Source organism: Anas acuta, chromosome 12 (assembly GCF_963932015.1).
Source record: "Anas acuta chromosome 12, bAnaAcu1.1, whole genome shotgun sequence".
Classification (NCBI taxonomy): Eukaryota; Metazoa; Chordata; class Aves; order Anseriformes; family Anatidae; genus Anas; species Anas acuta.
This window is the reverse complement of record NC_088990.1, coordinates 244,866-268,401: the sequence shown is the minus strand read 5'-3', so window position 1 is coordinate 268,401 and position 23,536 is coordinate 244,866. Positions and strand designations below refer to the sequence as shown.

Here is a 23,536-nt window from a genome sequence, read left to right as displayed (position 1 = left end):
CTGGCCATAGAACCATTGACCACTACTCCCTGGGTATGGCCATCGAGCCAATTCCTTATCCGACGGATGGTCCACCCTTCAAATCCATATCTTTCCAATTTATAGATTAGGATGTCGTGTGGGACTGTGTCAAAAGCCTTACAGAAGTCCAGGTAGAGGATATCGGTCGGTCTTCCCTTGTCAACTGATGCAGTCACTCCATCGTAGAGGGCCACCGGATTAGTCAGGCATGATTTGCCCTTGGTGATGCCGTGCTGGCTGTCTCAGATCACCTCCTTGTCTCGCATGTGCCTTAACACTGCCTCCAGGAAGATCTGTTCTGCGATCTTGGCTTGGAGCAGCTAATTACATATGATTACTTGATACCTGACACACAGTGTTTGCTACTTGCCCTGACAATATAAGACTTGTACTATCAATGGTATCAGCTCCAGTACCTGATTATTTAGCACTTGAAAAATATAAAGGACTTATTCTCCCCAGAACTTATTCATATTGCATCAGGAGGTCCTGAATTTGCTCTTTACTTACAGTGGGAGGGACTTTGCTCTCTTGTCCCCCGCGTAGAGGTTTGGGGACGCAAGGGGCATGGGAAGCCTGACCGCTAGTGAAGACTGAGGCAAAAAAGTTGTTCAGTATCTCAGCCTTCTCTGCATCTGTTGTTACCAGTTCACTGTCTTCTTTTGTCAGAGGCAACACTCTCCTTAGTCTTTTTTTTTTTTCTTTTTTTTTTTTTGCATCCAATGTACCTGTAGAACCCCTTTTTGCTATTCTTTGCATCCCTTGCCAAGTTTACTTCTGTCAGTGCATTGGCTTTCGTGACCCCATCCAGACATCCATCCATTTCCCATCCCTGCACATCCAGACAGTATTTCTGTACTCTTCCCAGGTCACATGGCCTTGTTTCCACCGTCTGTGCATTTCCTTCTTTTGCCTAGGTTTGACTAGAAGGTCCTTGTTCAACCATGCTGGTTTCCTACCTTCCCTGCTTGATTTATTGTGTATGGGAATAGAGAGCTCTTGCGCTCTAAGGCAAATATCCTTAAAGAGTTGCCAGCTCTGATCGGATCCTCTGTCCCTAAGGACTGTGTCCCATGGGATCTCATCCACTAATTCTTCGAACAGGTGGAAGTACACTCTTCTGAAGTTCACTTTGCTCTTAGCCAGGTCCATGTCCCTTGAGATCACGTAGGATTGCTCTATGTTACGAGAGAGTTGAGGCTTTTGAGATGTTCTGCCTGCTGCCTTCAGACTCCAGCACTGCAATGGAAAAGTATGCATCGTCATTTTTTTTTTTTTGTTGCCATCACTCTGACTAAGGTATGAAGAGCTTTAAAGCATCATCCGACTTCTCTTAAAGCAGGTTTGTTCTCATAACAGTTATTTCCAACAGGAGGCAAATCAGCAGATAATGAAGCATACATCAGTATGCACAAACTTTGGGTGAGGACTAGAAGGATCTTGAAGAGTCCAAGAAGCAGGAGTAGAAACCAATGGTGAGGTGGGTAGGGGCACGTCCTCCTGTTTATGAAGTTGCCTTGAATGAACTTAAGTGAACTGTTCATTTATTCTACAAAAAAAAAAAAAAAAAACAAACACTCATAGGATGGAATATGATAGAGTAGAGGGAGAAAAGGGATGATCTGGAAGGCCTCTAGAAGTACATACAGTTCTTTCTTATTTGCTAATCTAGTCCTTTTTGATGTATCACAGGTAGGTATAAAATACCAACAGAGAACACTGATGTAATCAAGCTTTTGTCCTGTCTAGCAGCACTAGTGAGTTAAGAGCAGAGGTAAGAGATGGCTTTTTGAAAGAGAAAGCGGAAGTTCTTAAATGTAAGTCATGGTTTGTGTTGGTTGTGGATATTTTTGGCCCTGCCTCCCCCACACTGTACCAGTTTGAATATAAGTCATTGCTCTAGTTTTATTAGCTGCTTAGATAGTAAAACGTTCCTATGTCTTCCACATAGTGGTCTTTCCTCTCTGCTTTCTTCTTTTGAAAATAATCCTGTAGCATGATCTGCAAGAGCGATTGGGTAGATGTGTGCACAGAAGACAAAATGGCCATCCACTAATAGTCTTCTGTGTACATCTTCATGTGGCTGAGAGCCATAGTATGCACCACATCCCTTTTAGAAGTGATGGATAGGGAGAAGAAGTAGAGCAGAGGGGCCTGAGCTGCAGGCTGGCTATCTATGCAGTAATAGTGTGCAAGAAGCATCACCACATGTAGAAAAGGGAGTGAGACTTAGATTTGTTATCCTCTTCTCTTGTAGATGAAAATTTGCTTTGCTTAGCTTGATGCACAGCTGGAAGAATCGATTGTCTCCTAAGGGTGTAGTTTTGTGCTATGCTGGTAGTTGCTATTTGCACTGTGCTGTAAAACATCCAGCTCTCCCTGTGAAAGTTACCTAAGAAATTGAAATTTTTTATACCTTAGCATTAGCAAACTGGAGAGCGGCAAAGTGAGCCAAAGAAAGACTGAATCTTTTGATGCTGAAAGATAAAAGCAAATGTTATAGGATGATGGTCTTAAGGATATAGGAGAAGATTTTAGAGAAATATAACCTTTCATTGTTTGAATGGTTGGTACAGATAGGTGAAAGTAATTAAGCTTTCAGGCATACTATGCATTTTTTCAGGTCAGGCATTCAAAAGCCATTTGAGAGGAATGGTAATTGGCCTTTTGATATGCAGTGAACCCACAAAGTATGAATATCATTGTTCTGTGAAATACCTGCCCACTGCAAAAACGCTCTGGAGTCCATAAGATGATCTTAAGGATATTGCAGTTGCTGAACCATATCTTCAAAACCTGTGGTGGTATAGCGGCTGATGGTGAAGATGAGTTTCCAAAAGGACAGTAAATAACTTTTTACAGGCTATCTTTTTTTTTCTTTCTCCCTCCCCCTTCCCCCATGAGTGGGTTATGTCTTTGTCATGTATTTATGGCATCATTTCCCCCAAGGCAGTTGTGTATATTATATGTGAGCATCTTGTGTAACTGCAGAGTGATGCACTATGTCTTGCAATAAATAAAAATTGTATGTGAGTATCTGGTGCTAGCTCTTGAAACCTTTACTAGAAAATTTCCAATACTGTTTAGTTTTGCTATTTTTTAATACATGCCTATTAAAATTAGAAGTTATAATGTGATTTGCATTGTTTGAGCAATGTTTTGTGAAAACGAAGGTTAGGATTAAAGATGATGAAAACCAATTTTGACCATAATGTGGGGGAGGAAATGGTTATTCTTTTAATCTTATTTAAAAAATTCCATGTAATCTGTAAAGACTGATGCTTGCATATTAATGTCCTGGTGGCAGCTGTCAGCTGGTTATAATACTGCAATATCTATTATTTCCCTTAAAAGTTTACTCTGATGGCAAGTTTCCGATGTTATTGTCTAACTGTTCGTTGACTGCTGCTATATATTCAAGCTCATAGGTAGCTATCTGAATCATAGAACGCTTGTGGTTGGAAGGGACTTCTGCAGGTTATCTGGTCCAACCCACGGCTCAGTTGAGATCACCCTGAGCAGGTTGCACAGGACTACGTCCAAGTGGGGTATATCTGCTGACCCAAGGCTAGCTATTTAGAATCATATGGTGATTTGGGTTGGAAAGGGCATTAAAGCTCATGTAATTCTAAACCCTTGCCATGGGCAGGGACACCTTCCACTAGAGCAGGTTGCTCAGAGCCTCATCCAATTTTCCACTTTTCCAACATCCACTTTCAGAGATGCGGTATCCACAGTGTCTCTGGGCAATCTGTTCCAGTGCCTCACCACACTCGTAGTGAAGCATTTCTTCCTAATGTCTAATCTAAATCTATGCTCTTTTAGTTTAAAACTGTTGTCCCTTGTCCTGTCACTACACACCCTGATGAAAAGTCCCTCCCCATCTTTCCTGCAGGCCGCCTTTAAGTACAGGAAGGCTGGTATAAGGTCTCCCTAGAGCTTTCTCTTCTCTAGGCTGAATGACCGCAGCTCTCTCAGCTGTCTTCACAGGGGAGGTGTTCCAGCCCTCTGGACCCATTCTAATAGGTCTATGTCTTTCTTAGGCTGGGGACCCCATAGCTAAACGTGAGGTTTCACAAGAGCGGAGCAGAGGGTGAAAATCACTTTCCTCAGCCTGCTACACTTCTTTTGATGCAGCCCAGGATACAGTTGGCTTTCTGGGCTGCAGGTGCACATTGCCAGCTTGTGTTGAGTCTCTCATCAACCAGTGCCCCAAGTCCTTCTCTTCAGGGCTGCTCTCAATCTGTTGTCCACCCAGCCTGTATTTATGCTTGGGATTGCCCCGACTCAGGTGTAGGACCTTGCTCTTGGCCTTGTTGAATTGCATCAGGTTCACGTGAGCCCACTTCCCCAGCCTCTCCAGCCTGTCCAGGCCACTCTGGAAGGCATCCCTTCCCTCCAGTATGTCAACTGCACCATTCAGTTTGGTGTCATCTGCAAACTTGCTGAGGGTGCACTCGATCTCACTGTCCATGTTGCCGACAAAAATGTTAAAGAGCACCTGTCCCGGTACCGACGCCTGAGGGACACTGCTCATCACTGGTCTGCGCATGGACATCAAGTCATTGAACAGAATTATTTGAGTGCAACCACCCAGCCATTTCCTTACCCACCAAGTGGTCCATCCATCACATTGACGTATTTCCAGTTTAGAGACCAGAATGTCATGCAGGACAGTGTCAAATGCTTTGCACAAGTCCAGGTAGATGACATCAGTTGCTCTTCTGTTATCCATGATGATAATACACCATTCTGTGCGAGGTTAGGTTATTAATTCAGGCAACACATAGCTCTGCCTATACAGTTGTGTCCTAACTTTCATTTTTGTTTCTGGCCTTGTTTCTGTTCTCTGTGCAAAATCCTGAGCACTTTTCAAGAAAACCTGCATTCTGCAGAAGTCGTTTTCACATGAGGATATTTAGTCTCACTTTCATCTAGCTTCTGGAGACAACTGCATCAAAGTAGACCACAGTCCAGACTTCAACCGAGAGAGACTTTCCACATGAAAAGTGAGGAAGATCAGTTAGAGCAGCAATCCTGAGTCCACTAACTGTTCAGGAGGTTTCTGTACAGGATAGCACAAGGGTTATGCTTTTCCTCATTTCCACACCGCAGTGAACTTTTGCTTTTTGTACTTGGACTGGAGTACACTCCTGAAATTACTAATCCTGACTCTCCCTGTCTTTTAGGAACTCCATTTCATTTTACTTTGCCAAAGGAGGGTGATATCATTCAGCCCTTGACCAGCATAACACCACCTCTTACTGGCCAGCTTAAAATGGGACCTAGAAGACACAGCACGCCAATTGGTGAGTTTGACCCAAATGGTTCTCTTCAGTTTGGAACTTTTTATTCTAGATGCGGGATCATAGGATAACTCAAACCTGTCTTGGCAAAAAACATTGCTGCTGTTTGAGGAGGGTTCATCCCTCTTTTTCTTTCCTCGGTCTGTAATGAAGATGTTTGCTACCTTAGTATGGGGTTGTATGGAACATACCTTCCTTCATTGCATTCCGATATGTAACTCCATTAAAGAATGCAGAAGATCCCTTTGAGTAGTGAAAGCGCTTAAATTAAAAGAAGGTTGTTCCCAGCATTCATCGTTTGCAAGACTTTCTCTGCTGGGTTCACAAAATAACAGCTTGCATGTGTTGGAGAAAAGGAATTGTATATTTCTGGTAAATAGTAAATCAGTCTGCTCTCATCACAAGCTATGGATGATACTTGTGCTAAAAAACTTTGATCCTCTCAGAACTCTAGGATGACCAGATAGGAATTTCCACTACTGCGCTATCACTAATAATGCATGCAGTGAAGCAGTTTCAAAACCAAACTGGGCCCTGAACCACAGCAGTGGGAGCCACAATGGCTACTTCCATTTTTACTTCTTTGTTTTCCTATTTTCAGTGGCTGATAGTTGTCCAGACAGCACTATAGCAACTAGTGATGTTACAGCTGAGGGTACAATGGGGACCAACAATGTCACCATGGAAAGTGCAGTGGTATCAACGGATGTGTCAGAAGTGTGTGAAAAAGGAGATTCTCATGTAGTTCCTGAGGCTGATGCAAAACTCTCTCTGCAAATGAACCTTGTTACCCCTGTGAATGATGGGAGTGAGGAATCCCTGCGATTCTGCTTGGAAAGTAAGAGACTGAAACCTTGGAACATACAGGTTGTACTAGACTTCAACACCCTGACTTAGAATCTCTCCATGGCATTCCCTGAGATGATCTCTGAAATCTTGCAGTTTTTCTTCTTGGGCAGTGAGAAGAGAGGCCTCTGTTGTTGGGGGAAAGATATTTCCAGCAGACTGAAAATTGTGATGTGCATTTGCAATGTACATTGCAATTGTTTGTGGGTGCTCTGTGAGACATGTAATCACAAGACAGAAAAAGAGTTTGATTATGTTAAGGAATGAAAAGATACTGAAAGTATGATCTGAATGAACAAGTTTGATAGCATTTTAATCAGAATAGTGATATTCAGTCTAATAGCCTAAAACTTGCATATGTACATGTATATAGGCTCGGGGCTGTGATGATAAGTTGGGTTGGGAGGCCTGAGGACTCTTTGACATTACTCAGCCTCTCAGCTCACTGGGTGTGGGGTGCTAAGAAGGACAGGAGAGACTGTGACACTGAAATTGTCCTTCCCTTCCCTCTTGTTTCAGAGCCTACAGCCAGTGACAGGAAAAATGGATCTGCTGCTGCTGCCAGGTAACTGGGCTTGTTGCTGTGCAGAGTCGAGACAGAGGTCTGGTTAGATCCTTTTTCTGCTCATTACCAGTGGAAGGGGGAATAACAGTTAAAATGAGACATAGAAGTAGGGAGCTCTTTTAAAGGTAGCAACAGCATCAACTCTTTAGTTCTTGTATCAGGTTTTAAGTGAGTAGATGTGGATGCGAGGTGGGTCCAAAACAGCTGGTTTCCTACCTGCTGTTCTGTTGTAGGCTTTGTGCTTTCCTACTAACATCAGCATTTTACCTCCTTTTGATTATAGTCAGAGCAGAAATTCATGTCTTGTGCAGTCCAGAATGCAGGTCTGCACTATCAACCTCTGAAATTTCAAACGTGGTTTTCTTTGTTATTGTGCAATTTTCTGCAAATAGTCTCAGCTCTGAGGAGTTCTGAAAGAAAATTCTGTTTGATATGAAGCTGATAGAAACATAACAAAGTCACTGATGGATTGAGATCACAGTTTAATGCGTTGACCAAAACATAAGTGTTCTTCCTTGATCTTTTAATCTGTATGTATCTGTCTTATCACACATGTAAGAAAAATAGTTTTGGAAACAGGCTTGTTATCATGTACTGTATTCCCACATTGCCTAGGGTTGCTTGATTGTATCTTTTAGACTGTATGATTTGTAAGTACTAATAAGAATCTGAGTGAGAAGACACTATCTATAGTGGTCTGAGTGAAGTATAATGGTTTGAAGCAGTGAGAAAACTTTGAAATAAACTTAGTACCTCTTGTCGCAGAATTAGGTGCTGGATGGTAATTTTGCCTCAGTGCTGAGGGTGAATGGTCGTCAGTCCTCACTGATTGATGTTGGGTTGCCTTTGTAGGTGTAGGTTGAACTTGATCTCTCAAAGTCTGCTTTATAGGTCTTTCCCCATAATTTTGCTCTGTCATGAAGATTTTAAATACGCCATAAATGATTTAATGGTGTTCCCCAGTGGCTGCAAGAAATAGTGATGGTGAAACTCTTGATGGTGCTGCAGTTCTTTACCCTACGTTTTCTGGAATTGCTAGATTGCTCTTGGCTGTGAGAGTGTCTGCAGAAATAATAGAAGTGCTTATATAATTGTGGGTCATTTCTTGACCTTTGAGTGTCTGACCATCACACTCATTTTCTGGTTGCCTACATCATCAAACTCAATTTGAATGTTTAATGCCAGTAGTTGTTTTCCCAGGGGGCTAGAAAACTTGTTATGCTGTATTTTTGCAATCCCTAATGCCTTTTTTTTTTTTTAATCTGCGTTGCTAGCTCCCAGAAAGCATCATCTGTGTTCAGTCGTGTCTGTGAAGTTCGGCGAGAGGATGAGGCCAGAGGCCATGACCTTTCAGCTTCTCCATATAGGTAACTACTTACGGTCTTTGACTGCCAGTCCTGGTTAGATTTTGGATTTACACATGTGTGCATTTTTAACATTAATGACTCAGTGTAGTCTCTTTGTCTTTGGATGACTTAAAAGGTTGGGCGCAATGGAATGAATATATTAAGTACTGTATGTCTATATCTCACATGGTAATCACAGAATGGTTGAGGTTCGAAGGGAACCCTGGAGAGTACACAGTGTCCAACCCCCTACCAAGCAGGGACACCTAGAGCACATAGCACAGGATCGCATCCAGGAGGATTTTGAAATTCTATCTTTTGATTGAAGTTTTGACCTATGAAGAAAAAGTAATTTATATTGCAAGAGTATTGAACGGTTATACTGTAGACAGCGATGACCAGGAACTTCTAGTGCTGGGCAGTGTACAGACAGAATGGAAGACAGTCACTCCTCAAAGTCTCTCAGGTATGAGGGAGATGAGGGAGGATAAATGTGTACTTCTAGTAAGATTCAGTATACAGTCCCATATAAAACCTGGTAAGATTATTGACGGGGAAGAGAAATCCTAGTGAAGGTGTTAAACAGCATTTGTGTTCACACTCCTGCCTCTTCTTGCTAGGTGTGATTAACTCTTTCAGGTCAAGGAAGTGCTGAAGCAGACTGTAGCAACTTCAAGATGGCGTGACTTTGAGAAGCATTTCGCATACGTGGTCCTTGTTGTTCGGAGCATACATTGCTTTATTAGTATTTGCAAAAGCTCCTAGTTTTCTGTAGGTGTCAGCAATTCTTCCTGCCACCACATGGATCACTTGAGAGATGTTGCAAAATGTTTTTCAATTTGAAAACACACCGAGTTCTTTGTAAGCTTAAGAAGCAATTGAAAAAATGCATTGTTGTATTTTGAATAGTGCTTTGACCTGAGTAGCAGAATATTGGCCTTCCTGCATTTTTAATCAATAGTTTTGACCTATATATAACTGGTTTGCAGGGGGAATCTATTCAGTTTTCCTGGCACAGAAGAAGATGATGAATTATGTAAAAATCCCAGTCAGCAGTGCCGGCAACACAGAGCAGATGACAGTGGTAGACAGTTCCTAATTCCTCAGAGGATGCAACAGGGCTGCCATCAACAACCTCCCTGTGCAGAGGAGAGGGAGTGTGTGGAGACTGGTACTGTTAGCACTCAGATGGAAGAAGGGACAAGAACGCAGAAGAAACCAAGTAAAGCTGTTGCAATTAATGAAAGCCAAGAGAAGCAAGCAAATACTAATAATAAAGGGATTCAAACTGCAGCAGACTGTCATTTTACCCCAACAACTGTTACAGTAGCAACACAAACAGCAGAAGGAATCTGTAGGCGAGTGGATGTGGGAACCAGTATGTCTGGGCGAAGACTTGGTCGACAAGATGCGAACATCCAAACTGAGGAGAGTGGGGAAAAGCTTGTGAATGCATCTGGAGAAGACACAGACTCTCTGCACAGTCAGGTGGGATGAAGGCTGCCTGTATTTAATTTTACTGCTTTAGAACAGTAAAGTATCCCTTCAGCCAATAAATTCAGTAACCATAATTCCTCTGTCAAAAAAAGCCAAGAGACCTCTTCAAAACATAAATGGCATAAGCTTTCCTTTATCAACTGTAGACAGCTGTTAAGGGACTGCAATGCTCAGTGGACAGAGTAAGTTTGGGAAGTAAATGTCTTGATATTTTCTGAGAAAATATGATTTTGTGTCTGTCTGTGTATGTCTAGATGTAGTTAACGCTATTAAAAAAAAAAAAAAAACAACTTTTTTTTGGGTGGAGGAGGAAGTTGTATGAAATCTGGAAGGAATGCTTTGATGTCTCCTATTTGCACCAGTGAACGTCTGGCACTTTCACTGGATGGAGCAGCAGAATACAATGGATAAACACATCAGGGGAGAGCTCCTCTAGTTAAACATTCTAACAAGATGAATTAGCTTTGAACTAGTGTTTCAGAAAGTTTGCTGCAGACTCAAGAAAAATAACTGCTTTGAAGTTAGAGCTTGCATATTTCTTATGAATATAAGGACTAGAATAATGATCTTTTCTAGACTTGAAATAAGAACTGTGCCTCCTCTGGGAAACAGGAGGTTAGAGGGCCATAAATACACTCTGTAATAGTTATGAGATGTGAGAGCCCACTGAATGACTATCAGAAGCTATACTAAGACAGTTTTGGTGTTTCTTCCTTGGACTGCTGTGATTTCCCTTCCTCTGCCCCTCAACAAATGAGCAAAATGTGTTCAATTTTCCCTTGTTCGGGGTCTTTCATGTTGTTGCATCTAATTTGCAGCAAGATACTGAAAGGTTCCCTACGACAGTACTCAAATGCGGTAAGAAAAAACTGTACTGCAGAGATAGCTGTTCACAGAAATTATTTGCTTTTGGATGTGGTTTGTTTTCATTTTAATTTGTCTTGTTAATACAGGGAGAGGAGGAATTTAACCTTCTTCACCCACCTAGAGGCCAGGTTCAACGTCGCCACATGCGAACTGTTCGAGAGGTGCGCACTGTTGTTACCCGTGTTATAACAGATGTTTACTATGTAAATGGTGCAGAGGTAGAACGAAAAGTAGTTGAGGTAAGATCCTGTTTTCAGGGCTAAATATACTAATATGTTGGCTGAAAAAATAAATTGTATTGTGGCTGCAGAAAACGTGAGCTGAGTGGGCAAACCAGTGTGCCGTGATGACAATTTTTTTTTTTTTCAATGAGTGAACATATAGACCATTCAGTGCATATTGAAAGCTGTGTGTTTGTTGCTGGTGTATTTCATTCCTGTTACTGCGTTCTGAAGACACACTTCTCTGGGAGACAAAAATGGACAAAAGACTTTATAATATGCTTCTAACTATTGTAAAATTCTTGGGTTTTTGTCAAAGCAGAGATTTCAGAATGGGCAGAAATTAGTCAGCAAAAATCATTTCTATCTGTAAAATTGAACTATGTGAGACTGTTCAGCCTGATTTGCAATTCAGCGTTATCTTTCACCTGTAGTCCATGGGGTTTTGAGTCCTGTCGACCAGATTCTGTAAGAGATCTCCAAAAAGCATCTCGAAATCAAAAAATAAACAAGCCTATTTTTACTATGCTTGTATTGCTGTACAATCCATTCCTTTATTGGAAAATCTTTAGGGAAACTCAAAGAATAGTCAACAAATGCTGATATGATATACATGGTAAACATACCAGGCTGCTTGCAGTAGTAACACATTACTGCTGTTCTACTATACAGGTAAATAACACAAGTGTCTTGTGCTAACTTTGTTACAGTGAATAATGTAATTACTCATTGCAATGAGTAATGTCACAAATGGATAAATTAGTTCAGTTACTTACGCTCTCACACCTGACACTACACACAAAATTGCTTATTGTAATATTAAAATAGAGAATTAGATTTTCTTAAATGTATTTTCACAGGCTATGTAATCGTATAACCATGTCCAGTTTATCTACCTACATTTGATATCAGTGTTGTGTTGACAGACCTGTAAATATCCATAAAACTTGAATTGCTCCAAATGACCAACCATCTGATTTTGATCTTGTATTACTAGTAACCAAAGGCTGATAGTGTGTCATGTAGTTCTTGCACTCTTACACTCTAAAAGGGTGGAAATCATTCAAAGCCAGGCTGATTTCTGGCTTTGAAATCAAAGCCGTCCAAGCTCTGTCTTGGTGACTGATTTCTTAATGTGACTTCTTCGTATGGAGCACAGCTACAGGCCTGTAGGGAGAGAGAAGCTGTCTGCCATTGATTAGTCCAGACTCAATCTGCGTAGCTGTCTTCAATTTCATGAATGTATTCTCAGCTTGTTTGTGTCTGATGTTTCTACAATGTAGCTTCCGTCTAGCAAGTTCATCACCTTTGAAGTGGCCTCTTTTTTCTTCTAAGGAAACTGAGGAGCCTATAGTGGAGTGCCAGGAGTGTGAGACAGACACATCCTCCTCTAGAACAGCAGTGGGATCATCACTGACCTCAGGGGACCTTGGTGATGTCAGTTCCTTCTCATCTAAGGCCTCAAGCCTCCACCGCACATCCAGTGGAGCAAGCAGTGGTCACTCTGCAACACACAGCAGCAGCTCAGCACGAGGAACTGGAGCTGTCAAAGGGAAAATGTGTGGTGCAGAAACTGGAGAGTTTGTTTTACCCATTGGCAGAGGTATCTTAGGAAGACTAAGGTATGTGCAGAGCTTCGAGAATGGAGAAGGTATTTTGCAGAAGTCAACAGCTGGCTTGGGTGAAATGTGAAGCAAGGTAGACCCTAAACCAAGAATATTCAGGAAAGGATCTGTCTTGGTGAACAGAAATAAGGAACAGTCTTTGTATTCCCATCTTTTCTTCCTGAAGGAGTAATGATTGTTGCCTTATGATGCATAGCTTTGCTTTAGCTCTGAGCAGTTCAGGAAGGATGAGGCAAAGTTCTTGTCCAGTTGGCAGATCACAGGGAAAATGGGGTGATATAGCAAGGTGATAACTCTTTCCAGAATGGTTAACTGAACTCATGAATTCTCTAGCCCTAGGAAAGGAGCTGGTCAGCCAGCATCTCCTCTCAGAGTTAGCCAGACAGGAGCGCTTCTGTGTGAGGAAGAGGAGGACTCTATGCTTGGTACTCGTCAGGGTGGCAGAGCACCTGTTACACCTCGTGGGCGAGGAAGAAGAGGCCGCCCACCATCTCGAACAACAGCAACAAGGTACCCTGGAAAAAGGATTCTGTAATATTAATATTGTCAAGGAAGAGAAGGGGGTCCTGCTGTATTAATGTGACAGAGAAAATGGAGAGTTAAGTATTTCATGAGCTAGTTTTTGGTGATAGCATGTAGCAGCAGCAAGAATCTGTCCTAAATATTCTTTGTTTAGTAACTGTTTTTCCTGATCCTTCTGGGTCTGCTTTTGTCTTTTCTACAGAGATTTAGCTGGAATTCCAGGTGTAGAGGATCTCTCAACTACAGCATCACCTGAGGAGAAATCATTTGTTCGTGCAGTTCGCCAGCCAGATGGAGGGGAGAAATCTGACACTTCTGGCTTCTGTGCCTTACGTCGAAGTGACTCTCCAGAAATCCCGTTACAAGTGGTGACTGGTCCTTCAGACTGTGCAGACTCATCCTCTGGGAGCAGCTTTGTGGGCCTCAGGGTTGTAGCAAAGTGGTCTTCAAATGGGTACTTCTATTCTGGAATGATAACCCAAGATGTTGGGGCAGGGAAGTACAAGCTGCTTTTTGATGATGGGTATGAATGTGATGTGCTAGGAAAAGATATTTTACTGTGTGACCCTATCCCACTGGAAACTGAGGTGACTGCACTCTCAGAGGATGAGTACTTCAGTGCAGGTAAGAGCAGTGTTTGAGGTCAGTTCCTGGGTTCTCTTGAGTTGCTGAATGCAATGGAAGATGGGTGTTTGTTCAGGAGGATGGGAAGCCTAGGTGTAGTTAACAGGTGTCATTTGCTGTCTTATCAGGTGTAGTGAAAGGACACCGGAAGGAGTCTGGAGAGCTATATTATTGCATTGAAAAGGAAGGCCAGCGGAAGTGGTACAAACGAATGGCTGTTATCCTGTCTATGGAACAAGGAAATAAGCTCCGGGAGCAGTTTGGGCTAGGCCCTTATGAACCTGTCACCCCCCTGGCAAAGGCAGCTGACATCAGTCTCGGTAAGGGGAGGTGCTGTTGAGCTGCTGACTCTATGTAGTTTGAAGTGCTCCTGTTTTTCTTCCGGGGCTATGCTGTCACACATCTTGTGCCTTTGAGATGTTTCTGGTTCCTAATCCCAATTACCCATGTTTTAGATCTTTCTGGATATTCAAAAATGTTTTCAGAGTTCATAGAATATCCCAAGTTGGAAGGGACCCACAAGGATCATCAAGTCCAACTCCTGGGTTCCCAAAGGACCATGCAAAAAATCAAACCATGTGCCTGAGAGTGTTGTCCAAATGCTTATTGAACGCCAGTAGGCTTAGTGCTGTGACCACTTCCCTGGGGAGCCTGTTCCACTGACAGACCCACCCTCTCAGTGAAGAACCTTTTTGTGATAACCAGCCTGAACTGCCTGTTGCAGCTTCAAGCCATTTCCTCAGGTCCTATTGCTGGTCACCAGAGAGAAATCAGTGCCTTCCCCTCTGTTCCCCCTCATGAGGAAGCTGTAAACCATGATGAGGTCTCCTCTCGGTCTCGTTTTCTTCATGCTGAGCAAACCAAGTAGCTTCAGCAGCTCCTCACATGTTCATGGAGTTCATTGACAACTACCTACAAATTGCACCGAGCCAAATCAGGATCCATCTAACCCTGTAACCCTGTGTGCTGCCTCAAACAGCAGCTTTTTTGTGTATCTTAGGGGAGATCACACAGGGAAAGCAAGTTTGGATTTGATCTTTGGTCTAATACAGCCTTTCAGTAGTCAAGTCTGTTGAATCTTTTGGATCAGAGGCTGCTTCTGGACCATGGTTTTTATTGGTTAGCAGCAGACCTGAATTTTGTCTGATGCATTAAAACAGAGTTGTAGTGGCACAGTCATTGTGGCTTGTTGTAGTCAGCTTTAGTTTGGATAAGCATTAAGTAATTTTATGTCATCAGTAGACTTTATCTCACAATTCTTTCTCCTCTCTAAATATCTTATTAGCATGTTGAGCAGTATATGCCTGAACACAAATACTTGAAGTGCTATATAAGTAACTTTGTTCCATGTATTCTTGCCCAGTGATCATCCTTTGTGATGACCGGTTATTAACACATGAGAGGACATTGCTCCTGTTTGCTTTAGTAGCTTAAGTTATAGAGAAGCTTTTGGTAAGATCATTTTCTATATATATATATACACACACACATACACACAAACATTTTATTTAAAAACAACAACTCTTCAGTCACTCATGCAGATCAGTCATCATCCATATTCTCATTGATTCTTTCAAAGAATGCTAATGTATTCAAGATGATAAATACAAATAAGTTTTTGTTTCCCACCAGGTCACTTCTTCATGAATCTACCAGATCCTTAGTATCGTTTCAGTGAATTTGTTGGTACAAAAAGCCACAAAGCTACCATTTTGTAGTTCTCTGGATTGTGCTGGAGGTGCTAAGAAAATGTTTCATTAGTACTATAGTGTGTACCTCTGTATGGAGGTGATTTTTAAACAACAGGTTACGTGCAGCTGTTTGTAATTAAGCAATTCCAGACTTGAATTCCTTGATACGACTTGCTAAGCATTGGATTACCTTATTAATTCATCTTTCTTCCATTATCCCTAAGTTCCTCTCTATCACACATGCAAATAACTTATTCAGCTTTCCTGTGACAGCATGTTTGTTGAATATTGTTTCTTGCCATTTTCCTTCTGATCCCTTCAGTCTCTTAACACCTGTCCTATGGCATTTGGGCAAGGCTGTGACTGAGCCTGGCCAAGATTTTGGAGAGGCTGATGCCCATTGCTTCTTTGCAGCTTGCATTTTGTTATGGCAGTACTTAGTTTTACAATGGTATCCTTTCCTGTTGTGAATCAAGTGTTTGTGATTGTTGATCTTAGTGTTTTGTTGTCTATTGATCTGAAAAAGAGCAAGCCCATTCCTCTGGCTATGGCCAGAGGGACATATGTCTAATGGACAAAATCTTTAATGTAAAAAAAAAGGTGTTTTAAAACTGAAGGCAAGTGACGAGGTGGGTGCAGATACAAAACTGAGCACAAAACAAAATCTGACAGGTTCCTTTGGTCTATACTCTATAATGAGATCTTTGAGACCCTTTTCCTGTTTGTATCTCTTGCTCAGAAACATAGTGGTATTGACTGACTTGTGGAGAGCAACCTGCTTCCAGGGTAGTGGTGCTTACTGTACTCAGTTACACTTGGTATGTAGGGTGACTGCTGTGATATAAACTGTTCGGTTATGCTGGGTGGAAAAGAGACTGGCAGAGTACTTGGCTTGAGAGAAGAGACATGCAAGCAAGGGTGGATTTTTTTGTTCGTTTTTGTTTTTTCCTCTCTGCTGTTTTGCTCTAACAGAGGGTGGTAGTATGTACCTGCTAGATACTGTTGAGTGTAACCATCTCTGGACAAATAGATAGGGGTAGGTGACAGCAGGAGTTCAAGAAGCGTTTGGACAGACACATGCTCTGATTTTTTTTTTTCTTTTTAATTATTATTATTTTGGGTGGTCTTTTGGCGACCAGGGAGTTGGACTCAGTGATCCTTGTGGGTCCCTTCCAACTCAGATATTCTATGAAAATCAGTTGTTATAATCTCTGCATACTATATTACAGATAATCTTGTGGAGGGGAAGCGGAAGCGACGTAGTAACCTTGCTTCTCCCAGCACTTCCAGCAGTAGCACAACTCCCACTCGTAAAGGGCTGGAGAGTCCACGCATCCCACCAGGTGTGCTGTCTGGGAAGAGGAAGCTTGTCGCTTCTGAAGAAGAGAGATCCCCAGCTAAACGTGGCCGCAAGTCAGCAACAATGAAGCCTGGTGAGAACATTGTTTTCTGTTCTTAAACTTTATCAGCCTTTTTTTTTTTTCTTCCTCCTTGATATATAATATATATATATTATTGTAGTTGGTCTTTCCACTTCACACAAGCATCTTTCTTACTTTTTGCTTATTTGCCCTGTAGGATTTGAGATAGATTATCCCTGGATACATTCAGTAGCCAGAGATATTTTTAGCATAGTCTGAGTATTTGTCTGCCATCTTTTCATTTCTGCCTTTTAGAAGTGTTCTTTGCAGCATGTTGTTCTGACCGTAATGTCTCTCTTCTTTCTTACCTGTTTAGTCAGTCCTGATACGCCTTCACAGTTAATGCTGTGAAGGGTCTCTTTGTTTCAGGATATTGACAAACTGCCAAACATTGTTCTATTAGTCGCTAGGGTTTTGATTTAAAGATTCTTTGCAGCTACACAGGTAAAAGATGCCAACCTATCCTAGCTTAATCATAACGAAGTCCTGCCTCCCTTTCTTCTCCAGTAAAACAACTGAAATTGAACATATCCCAAATCATTCCTCAGGTCTTTGTGTTGAACCTGACTTGTGAGACTCATGGTCCTTCCATCTTCCCACAGGGGCTGTGAGAGCAGGAGAGTTTGTGAGCACCTGTGAAGGTGTAGACGCTGTAGATCCCCCAGTTCTGGAGGACCATCATGGACCATTGCCCCACAATAAGACACTCTTTTTGGGTTATGCCTTTCTTCTCACCATGGCAACACCCAGTGACAAATTGGTCAATCGCCAGAAAACATCAGATGGTCCTGCAGGGAGTAGTGAAGAAGAAGAAGGTGAGGTGAACCTTACCCATCACATTTTCAAGTGGAATGCTGTTGCTTTGGGAAAAGGGATGGATTTTGTCTGATCAGGCATTGGTGTGAGTGTTTTTCTCTTGCTCATTAATCCTTTGCAGAAAGGAGATAACTGTCAGTCTCTAAGAGAATTTACAACCTGAAATGTAGCAAACATCAGTGATGATCATAAGGCTGTTCAGCAAAATAAGAAAGGTATGACAGAAGGATCAGCAGACTCTGAATATATCACTAGTGTAATATAAGAAAGAAGGTTTTAAGAAAAGAGATAGTGCTGAGAAACAGGACTTGAAAGCATGAATGGATTGCAGCAGTTTGCCTTCACTGAAGTCATGTTTCATGCAGTGAACTGCAGCATGAAGAAAGCCACGAAGTGCTCACTTGGCTAATTAGGCCATTGCTGTGCTGCCTTTACTGATGTCCTTTTTTTTGGACTCCTCTGAGGATTTTTGTAGATGTACTTGGGAGAAAGAGGAGCGGATCCCTTATTAGAATGGATGAGTTGTGCAGACTGAGGAGGGTATGGACATGGACAGGTTATAGCCAAAAATTTAACCTTCTGTTTCTGTTCTAGAATTTTTAGATATGACTCCATACAACAAACATTATATAGCACAACAGCTGCGAGCAGGAGCCGGCTATATCTTGGAAGACTTTAATGAAACCCAGGTAAGGACTTGGGTAATAGTTTAGGATGATAGTCACAGAATAATTGAGATTGGAAGGAATTTTCTGTAGATCATCTAGTCTACTCCCCCTGCTCAAAACAGAATCAACTTGAGAAAGTTGCTCAGGACCTCGTCCAGTTGGTTTTTGAGCATCCCTGAAGGCGGAGACTCCACAGCCTGACAGGGCAACTTATTCTAGTGTTTGACCACCCCCAATTTAAAAAAACATAAAAAAATAAAAAAAAATCCTGTATTTAGGTTTGTATCTTCTCGTCCTTTTAGTGGATACCATGAAGTATAGTTTGGCTCCATCTTCTGTGCACCCTCCTGTCAGTTACTAATATGCTCTGGTAAGACTACCTAAGCCATCTCCTCTGGAGCCAAACACACCCAGTTCTCTCAGTCTCTTGATCAGATGCTCCAAATCTTAGATCATCTTAATGGCTCTTGGCTGGGTCTGCTCCAGGTTGTCCATGTCTTTCTCATACTGTGGAACCTAGGACTGGATGCAGTTCTGCAGATGTGGTCTCACCAGTGCTGCAAATAGAGCAGCATGATAGATAGACAGAGCGAGCAGCGGGATAACCAGCCTTGACCTGCTTTAATGTTTTTCCTAACGCAGACAAGGATGCTGGTTGGCTTGCTGCAAAGACACTCCGCTAGCTCGTATTCATCTTGTCTTCCACCAGAACCCCAGGTCCTTCTCTGCAAAGCTACTTTTCACTTGGTCAGTTCCCAGCACATACTGATGATGGAGTTACTCCTACCTGGGTGTGGCACTTAACATTTCCCTTTGTCAAATTTAATGAGATTCCTGTCAGGCCATTTTTCCAGCCTGTTGAGTCCCTCCTGAAAAGCAGCACCGTCTACAATGTTTTTCAGTAGAATGTTGAAAAACTGAATTCTTTTAGGCAAGAATAGATGGTGGGGAAGTTAAGCATCATTTATGCTTTTCCATACATACAAGTGTTTCTTGCGTGTCAGTGTTTGGCTTTGTAAAAGTAAGCTGAAGAGATGAACTGGATGTACAGGAAGGCTCCTATAGAGCCATCTCCCCTTTTTTCTTCTTCCTCTCTTTTGGTACTTCTGATGAATAGCAGGTAAATTATGAGGAAATTAAGCATAGTTCTCATAGGAAAGAGTAACTTATACTTCTCATGTAATACAGTGCATTGTAATTTATTGGTAATAATTCTAGGGCATTTCCTGGGGGATTTGGGCAACTAGAGACAGTTCAGCATTTTTCAGTGTTGTCTCCCTGAGAAATGTTGCATAGTCTAAATAGGAGTCAAGTAAAATGGGATGCGCAGAATAGCTCCTGTTACAATATGGTATGGGAGACAGAGCAGTTGAAACTGAAAAGCAACGGACTTACAACTGGTAAACTACTTGTATGATGAAAAACAATTCTGTCAGAATCTGACCAGGCCTCAAGAATCAGCTGAAAGTATTCCCTCCCATCTGAAGAATGATTAGTTAGTCAACAGCTAGCTTATATATGAGAAGATCTCTAATTTCAAACAGATCTAGGAGTGCAATTTTCTGAGTTTGCAACCTCAGTAGTTGTGGCAGGAAGTTACCTTCAAGATGCTTTAGGAATTTTCCAGACTTGCTTGCTGTGGTGGTGTGATATAGCCAGTATATGCCTAGGAAATTGGAGTGTCCCATAAGGATGAGGGTAACTGATCCAGAAATTTCCTCAAATTGCCTGTAGAGTAGTTCATCTGTGCCATTGTCCTGGGTAGGTGGTCGATAGTAGACACCCACAACGGTGTCTTTGATATCTGTCTCCTTAATCCTCATTCAGAGGCTCTCTATGGCATCATCCCCAACGGCAATGGCCATACAGTCTCATCTCTCCCTTACATACAGCAGAACACCTCCACCTCACCTGTCCTGCCTATCATTCTTGAACTACTGATACCCCTCCATCCCAGCACTCCAGCTGTGGGTCTTGTCCTGCCAAATCTCACTAATACCAGATATATCATAGCTCCGGGACAGGACAGAAGCTTCCAGCTTGTCCCGTTTGTTCTTCATACTGCTTGCATTGGTATACAAGTATAGCAGACATGCTCCTGAACCCACAGTGCTCCCTGGAGCAGCATAGATGCTCCTGTTAGCCTTGCCACCAGGAGACAGTGCTGCACCATCCATTGGCTTAACCTCAGCGCTCCTAATGGTATTCGCCTCCTGCACTGATCCTAGTTCAAAGCCCTCTCAATCCATCTCACTAGGCTATGGGCCAAGAAACATTTCCCTCAACAAGACAGGTGGGTCCCATCAGGCCCCAGCAAACCTCTGTTCTTGAAGACTCTTCCGTGATTATAAATCCCAAAATTCTTGCAGAGGCACCAGTCTTGGAGCCAAGCATTGATGACCTGGACTTACTTTCTTTTCCAGTTTTTCCCTGTTATTATGGGAAGATTGAGGAAAACGTGATCTGTGCTCCTGAGTCCTTTAGGTTTCTCCCCAGCACCCTGAAGTCCCTCCTGATAGACCTTAGGCTTCCTGTTGCTATGTTTTCGGTACCCACTTGAAAAAGGAGAGGGTAATAGTCTGAAGGTTGTATTATGCTCAGACACTTCGTAGTAGCATCCCTGAAGCCCTGTGGAGGCAGCAAACCTCTTTGTGAAGAGGGATCTGGTATGCAGATGGGTCAGATTAGATAATATGTGAAACATGTAGGCATGAATAATGTGGGCACACCTGTATCAAAGCTTTGTATGATGTAGTGATGATGAAATTACAAGTAATGATGGCTTCCAAAACAAGTCTTTTCCTGTAGTTTTATGTAGAGAACATAAAATAGCAGACAAAGCCAGAACGACGTTGTGCAGACTTTGAGGCAGATGGTAGTTTTGTTTTTTTTTATTATACACATACTTTTTCTTAAGTCAGAAAATAAGGTTCAGATTTTTAATAAAAAAGGTAAACTGTTCTTGGAGCATTTTGCCTGAAGGTGTAGTCTTCTCTACTAACTTAGAGTAACAATTTAAATGATGAATTTCCTCCTCTATCTGAAGCGGCAGGCAGTTATACAAATTTTGCCAGGTAGTTTTTGCCTGTACTGCATAGCCATAGCTTTGAATAGGTGGTTATTATAGGTACTTCTGATCTCAGAATCTGTTTATCTAATTCGCTTTTCTCATAATATAGCTGTGAAAGCAGAGTTTTGATTGTTTTCTTCCTTAGTGTTTAGCAGCAAGACAACTTCAACAGATTTTTTTTTTCTCAGCACTTTGTCTCCAGTTTACATGTCTTTTTTATCTCACCTGAAGTGTAATGCAGCGTATCAGTGTCTTTTAATTGCGGACCAGCACTGTCGAACTCGGAAATACTTGCTGTGCCTTGCCAGAGGAATCCCTTGTGTGTCTCATATCTGGGTCCATGATAGCTGTCATGCTAACCAGCTTCAAAATTACCGGAATTACCTTTTGCCAGCTGGTTATAGCCTCCAGGAGCAAAAACTGCTAGAATGGTAAGTGCTATAAGAAATAACCATGATCAGAGTGCACAGGCTGAGGATTTAAGTAAGGAGAGAGAAGCGTTATGCTTGGGAGGCTCTTGAATACTGCAGGTTCTGAAGGTGTCCCTAGTACTGCTCCCCCTGTTTTCCCTTCCAGATAGAAACAGCATTTCCACCTCTTTCCTTAGATTTACCTCTAATGCCAAGGTGGCTGCCATATACACAAAAAAGTCTGCTGGGAAGAAAGATTTCAGTCTCCTCTTAAGGAAGAATCGGGCAAGATTTCCCACACACTTGGCTGACCTCTCTAATTGCTCAGAAATGGACAAAGGAGAGCTGGCACATTTTGAAGTCAGGTTCTGTATTTTCTGTGGAATTTAATCCGGAAGGTCTGTTCGAAGAGAACAGATGTCAGGTCAAACTTCTCAGGTAAGGTGAGGAACAGACAAAAGCAGTTTTCAGATCCCCGTAGGCTTTTGGGCAGGAGACTGATGTCATCTTGCTCAGCCCTGTCAAAGTGGAGATGTTTTGGACATGCACAGGAAAGGTGATTCAGGATCAAGGAGGAGGCTAGTCTAGCTCTGAATTTAGGCTGCCGTGCACATTGCAAGTGTGGTCTGGCTCTGTTTTTATTACCTATAAATAGAGAATTGTTCCAGGTGTTTTGAGGTGGTGGTAAGAGGGCAGGTCACTGTATACAAGATACTCAAAGAACTAATATGGGAGCCAGTAAGGTGACAAGGGGAAGTAGATAATGGTCTTCAAATAAAAGCTCAGATTATCAGGTATTTGTAGCAATCTGCAATTCCCTTTCTTCCACAGGCACCCACGAGAAAATCCATTTCATAACCTGAAGGTTCTCCTGGTATCAGACCAGCAGCAGAACTTCCTGGATCTGTGGTCTGAAATCCTTATGACAGGGGGAGCAACATGTGTTAGACAGCATTATTCAAATGCTCACAATAAAGGTATTCATCAGCTTTCTCAGGCCTAGTAGTTGGGAATCCTGTGCCACTGTGGTCTCAAGTATGGTTTTAAAACCTTTATGATGGCTTGCAAGGATGTCTATAAAAGAAGGCAAAATGCTGACACTAGCTCGCTGCTTGAATGTGATGTAGAAGCTTACATCTAGAAGAGCTACCTTCCAGTGAAAAGATATGCTGCAGCGATTCAGGATACAAACCATCAGCCTCCAGCTTATATTAAAAGGGGAAACTTAGTCAAGAATCACTCCTGGGCCTTCTCCAGGCCACTAAAATTGAGTTTCCATGTCCTTCTGAATTCCTATGTACATACCCAACTGTCTTTTCTCCATACGGGATGTAGGCCCTAGTAAATGCAGCCTCCAGTCAGGACTTGTAGTTATCTACTCCTGTCAGTAATCTTGGCTACTAGTTTTCTGTTAATTTCTATCTGGACTAGAGCAAATGTACCTGCAAGGTCAGAGTTGCTAGAGAGCATGTCTTCTAACAAAGAGAATTCATGGGCTAGGAATGAGAGAGATTGGGTGGTAGAGAAATCCATAGTAGTGAAACACACTGATCTGCTGCTAAAAGATCCTTTTTCTTTTATTTAACCTGACCGATGCCTCTTTCCTCCTGTGCAGATATTGCTTTGGGTGTTTATGATGTGGTGGTGACTGATTTTTCCTGCCCAGCTGTTGTCTTGAAGTGTGCAGAAGCATTACATCTGCCTGTTGTCTCGCAGGAGTGGGTGATCCAGAGCCTTATTTCTGGGGAGAGAGTAGGCTACAACAAGCATCCGAAATATAAACATGACTATGTCCCCGACTAAACTAAAGCATTGCCCTCCTGTTCCATCGTTGTGCAGACTTGTTTTAATCAGATTTTAAATGTTTGTGTAATTGGACAGTGTGCATGGATTACTGTATATATAGTTTTATCTGCTGAACTTTTATCATGAAATAAATGTTCAATCTCTTGTGGTAGCTACTAGATCTCCTGTTTTATTTGGATTTATGTGCCTCACTCAGCTGAGGGCTGAGGGAAAT

At 42.1% G+C, this 23,536-nt stretch overlaps 1 protein-coding gene across 11 annotated transcripts in view; it reads left to right on the top strand.

Annotated features, from left to right (window-relative positions):
- TP53BP1 (tumor protein p53 binding protein 1) overlaps positions 1-23,473 on the top strand; it is a 43,533-nt gene extending 20,060 nt beyond the window's left edge. For 9 of the 11 annotated variants that reach the window (XM_068695782.1, XM_068695785.1, XM_068695786.1 and 6 more), the window contains 16 exons: positions 5,211-5,330; positions 5,929-6,165; positions 6,693-6,738; positions 8,013-8,105; positions 9,074-9,572; positions 10,535-10,687; positions 12,005-12,291; positions 12,628-12,804; positions 13,019-13,440; positions 13,569-13,760; positions 16,361-16,564; positions 17,155-17,367; positions 17,963-18,057; positions 21,338-21,537; positions 22,348-22,493; positions 23,132-23,473. In XM_068695782.1, the coding sequence (XP_068551883.1) occupies positions 5,211-5,330; positions 5,929-6,165; positions 6,693-6,738; positions 8,013-8,105; positions 9,074-9,572; positions 10,535-10,687; positions 12,005-12,291; positions 12,628-12,804; positions 13,019-13,440; positions 13,569-13,760; positions 16,361-16,564; positions 17,155-17,367; positions 17,963-18,057; positions 21,338-21,537; positions 22,348-22,493; positions 23,132-23,319 (3,272 nt within the window). In that variant the 3' untranslated portion in view covers positions 23,320-23,473. The other 2 variants (XM_068695781.1, XM_068695784.1) reach the window with 2 other exon arrangements.
- The last annotated feature ends 63 nt before the right edge of the window (positions 23,474-23,536 follow it).